The sequence below is a fragment of the Dendropsophus ebraccatus genome, unplaced genomic scaffold, assembly GCF_027789765.1.
Source record: "Dendropsophus ebraccatus isolate aDenEbr1 unplaced genomic scaffold, aDenEbr1.pat pat_scaffold_2157_ctg1, whole genome shotgun sequence".
Taxonomy (NCBI): domain Eukaryota; kingdom Metazoa; phylum Chordata; class Amphibia; order Anura; family Hylidae; genus Dendropsophus; species Dendropsophus ebraccatus.
This window is the reverse complement of record NW_027209600.1, coordinates 12,475-16,700: the sequence shown is the minus strand read 5'-3', so window position 1 is coordinate 16,700 and position 4,226 is coordinate 12,475. Positions and strand designations below refer to the sequence as shown.

At 42.5% G+C, this 4,226-nt stretch overlaps 1 protein-coding gene across 1 annotated transcript; it reads left to right on the top strand.

Moving 5' to 3' along the window:
* The first annotated feature begins 2,888 nt into the window (after positions 1-2,888).
* LOC138775842 (gastrula zinc finger protein XlCGF8.2DB-like) lies at positions 2,889-4,016 on the top strand. The gene has a single exon (XM_069956045.1). It carries the CDS (start codon positions 2,889-2,891, stop codon positions 3,675-3,677), a length of 789 nt encoding a protein of 262 aa, XP_069812146.1. The 3' UTR covers positions 3,678-4,016.
* Positions 4,017-4,226: the final 210 nt, after the last annotated feature.

Here is a 4,226-nt window from a genome sequence, read left to right as displayed (position 1 = left end):
AACATGGAGATATGCATCTTGCAGGTCTATGGTCACCATGAAATCTCCTTCTTGGAGCATAAATTTTACAGATTTCATGTCCTCCATGCGAGACTTCTTTTTTTTTTACTATGAACCTGTGTAGATAGCGCAGATCTATAATAAGTTTCCACTTTCCTGATGGCTTGGGCACGAGAAATACTGGAGAGTAAACCCCTTGCCCAATCTCTGACAGTGGAACATCTTCTAGAGCCTCTATCGCTAGGAGATGAAGAATCTCTTTCTCTAGAACTGTATGCTTTTCTGGTTTTAGATTCCGGGACAGAAGAAACCTTGGGGGAGGAAGAGGAGAAAAATGAAGGACATAACCACTGCGGATAATGTTTAACACCCACTGATCTTTTATTAGACTTTCCCAGGCTGGGAGAAACAAGCTTAGATGTCCCCCCACTGGGATTCCTCTGGCGTCAGAAGTTGGGTTATTTGTTGGTGTCCTTATTCTGCTGCTGTTTGCCAGGACCTCTTCTGGAAAAAATTCTACCTCCTTCCTCTATATTGGTATCTTCCTTTCCCTTGCTGTGGCGATTTTGCTCTGCGAAAGGAATCCCGAGACTTATAGCAAAGAGGCAACGACTTCCCTTTTTTTATCAGACATCTCTTCCATCAATTTGTCAAGCTCTGTGCCAAATAATCTACCTGGTTGGAACTCCATGTTACACAGCTGAAATTTAGAATTAGCATCTCCAACCCAGGGTTTTAACCATAACGGCCTCCGACCAGCGGTGGAAAGGGCCATGGTTTTTGACACTAGTCTAGTTCCCTGAGATGCCACATCACAGAGAAAATCTATGGCTATGTTGACCCTCTTGAAGGAGCGAAGGACCTTATCCCTGCTCACCCCAGATTCCAAATTTTCTTGGACCTTGGCCAGCCATCTTCTGAGGCTTCTAGAAACTCCAAAGGCCAATATAGAAACCGGCCCTTGGGCAGCAGCTGCTGTATAGGTCCTTTTAAGGGCTACCTCCACCCTTCTCATCCATGGGGTCTTTAAGGTTAGACCCATCCTCAGCAGGCAACACCGTGCGTTTGGGGAGTTTGGCAATGGCCGTGTCCACTTTAGAAGGTTCAATCCAATCCTTACAATGTTCTTCCTTGAGAACATATAAGGTTTTGAACCTCTTACTCACAACAGGAGCTTTTTCCGACTTCCTCTACTCTGTTTCAAACATAGACATCCAAGTCTCTCCAACATTAAAAGCCCTAGGTTTGTTTTGTGGAGGACATGCCCTCATCTAAATCTTCAGGGTGAATCTCTGCTTGAACAGCTTTACGAATCTTGTAAATCCTGTCCATAGTAAAGTAACCCTTGAACAATTCCTTCTCATCTTCAGATGGTGAAGATGATTCAGAAGGGGAAGAAGAACCCACTTCATCAATCACTTTGAATTGAGACCCCTAGGGTAGAATAATAAACAATATGTCTAATCAAGAATACCGTATCTGTCAGCCAGAAGAATATTATGCTCACAGGCTGAGAAATGGAAGGAGAAATGCTCTGCTTGCTTCTTTTCTTAGGGCAAGAGTGGCGACAATCCTGGACCGCAAGAGATTTTGCACATAATCTTTTACCCATATAACCACATCCTGAACGTCAGGTTCGTAATTAGGTTTAAACCGGCAAGATAGCCACTAATAAATATTACATAAGAGGAAAACAATCGTATCTGTATCGCTGGATCTTCAAACGGTATTCATAGCCATCTGGAAGTGGAGTCTGCACATGAAAAATGCTTCCTCTTTGCAGACCTCTTGCCATTAGGGCTAGTCGCCATCTTAGACATTTAAAAAAAAAAAAGAATTATGCATATTAACCTCCTATAATAAACCCTTGTCTATATAGGAACATACATAGCTTCGCTAGGGCGTAATACCAAATTTTGCCACAAGAAGGCGACATAGTACTTTACTAGCTGTATATATATCCAGAGGATAGAAGTATATAGAGCTGCAAACAACAGACAGCACACAACCTTTTTAGGACCAGACCGGAGGTCAGACCTACAGTACTTACCTCAGTCCTGGTCAGATATATATAGCCCCCTTGATTCCTAAAAGCAGCGTGGCCCGCTCTCCGTACGGAACTGGAAGTGACGAAAAACGCCGGTGTCACAGTCCTGACTCGCACGCGACGCCATGCGTTTCAAGGCCCCATTACCACAGAGAGGCCGCCGGAAATGACGAAAATGCCAGCACCGCAGTGCTGACACGCACGCGACGCCTATGCATTCCACGGCGGAAATAAGGAAATATAGAAATAATGAACAGGACCTACAGCAATGAAAGGGTCCTGCATATACAAGCCTGACCACTAAATCCCGCAGCGGACGCCCTGCAAGGTAACAGGAAGCCAGTACCTAGGAAAAAAAGGTTAGAGGAAGAGGGACAATAGGAAACAAAGAAAAAAAGACGGATGTATTGGTGAGGTAGGGCTTATTTATATACTGCCTGGAGGAAGGAATTAAAGATTTATTATTTATATTTTGATTAAATATTCCTTCGTACCAGGGGCGATATTACCCCAAATGTTGTGATGCCAATAAGACATAAGGGAAGAGATGTTTCTTCAGTAGTGAGGTTATACCAGAGCTGAGGAAGATAGCAGGAGGCCAACAAAATGTGCTGGGAATCCAGTATGCAGAACAGAGCAGCAGCAGCTGAGGTGTCTGGTGTTGCTGTATAATAACCTTGTGGTGCCATCAATGCTGAGAAATCCCTGTGGATGAGAGAATGTGGGATCAGATGGGGGGGGGGGGGAAATGAGGAGGAATTCTGGGAAAGCTATAAGTTCTATAAATAAGACGAGCGATATCTGCAGAAGCCGCACCGTTATATTACTCCTCACTAATAGAATGAGTTTCTTCTTGGCAGCTGAGTGTACCCGGAGATCAGAGGGACATCAGATATCTCCAGATATTACAGCAGATGGTCAGATCACACAAGATACATATGAAGAACCTTCTATTCCCCCAGATATACCCTCAGCCCCTCACAGCAAAGATCTGGCATCTCATCCTTCTATACAAGTCCTGGCTACTGATCCATCACAGACTGTTATAGAGGATAAAAGTCACAGAAAGGATGTTAAACAGAAAAACAGCTCTCATACAGAAAAGAAGACATTTTCATGTTCAGAATGTGGGAAGTGTTTTATGAAAAAATCACATCTTGTTGACCATGAAAAAATTCACACAGGGGAGAAGCCATTTTCATGTCCAGAATGTGGTAAGTGTTTCACCCAAAAATCAACTCTTGTAAAGCACCAAAAAATTCACTCAGGGGAGAAGCCGTTTTCATGTTCAGAATGTGGGAAATGCTTTACCCAAAAAGCAAATATTATTATGCATCAAAAAATTCACACAGGCGAGAAGCCATTTTCATGTTCAGAATGTGGTAAATGTTTTACTCACAAATCACATCTTGTTACACATCAAAAATATCACACAGGGGAGAAGCCATTTGCATGTCCCGAATGTGGGAAATGTTTTACCGTAAAAGCAGTTCTTGTTCAGCATCGAAAAATTCACTCAGGGGAGAAGCCGTTTTCATGTTCGGAATGTGGGAAATGTTTTACTTACAAATCACATCTTGTTAAGCATCAAACATTCACCGGACACTATTCTCATGCGTCGTATATGTGAAGTTTTTTAGGAAAAAGTCATTTGCAATAAAACTTGAAAGAACTTATAAATGGAAGAAAAAAAATTAATGTTAAATAGAATGTGAACAAAAATTTCATCTATTTTAGTCCCATGTGATAGAAATAAATCCGCGGCCATAGGGGCTGAGGAGTGTGCAGCTCCAATCCCAGTCCTTCCATCTCATCTAGGTGATAGATTTCTCTCTTATCGTCATTCCTGGGGGGGGGAGGGGGGTATGGTCTTTCAGTCATGTGATTATACTGTGTAATTTTTGATGGGATGCTGATAAACTATAAATAATGAATGTTAAATAAAATATATAATAGCAGCTAATAAAGATGGTGGATACTACTAATATTCTGCTATTGGTCGGTGTAATATTTGGGGGCGGGGCCTATTGGAGTGAGATAAATAATAACTATAAGTTGATAAACCTAATCCAATGGAGAATCACCCAGCTGCGGCATGTGGCCCCTCCCATCTCGCCCTGGATAGCCAAGGTGAATGATCTCTGTCATATGAAAGACTTGACGTCCTCCATGCACGATA

Excerpts from the sequence above, each read along its gene's own strand:
- LOC138775842 (XM_069956045.1), top strand. The coding sequence starts at position 2,889 with ATGAGTTTCTTCTTGGCAGCTGAGTGTACCCGGAGATCAGAGGGACAT.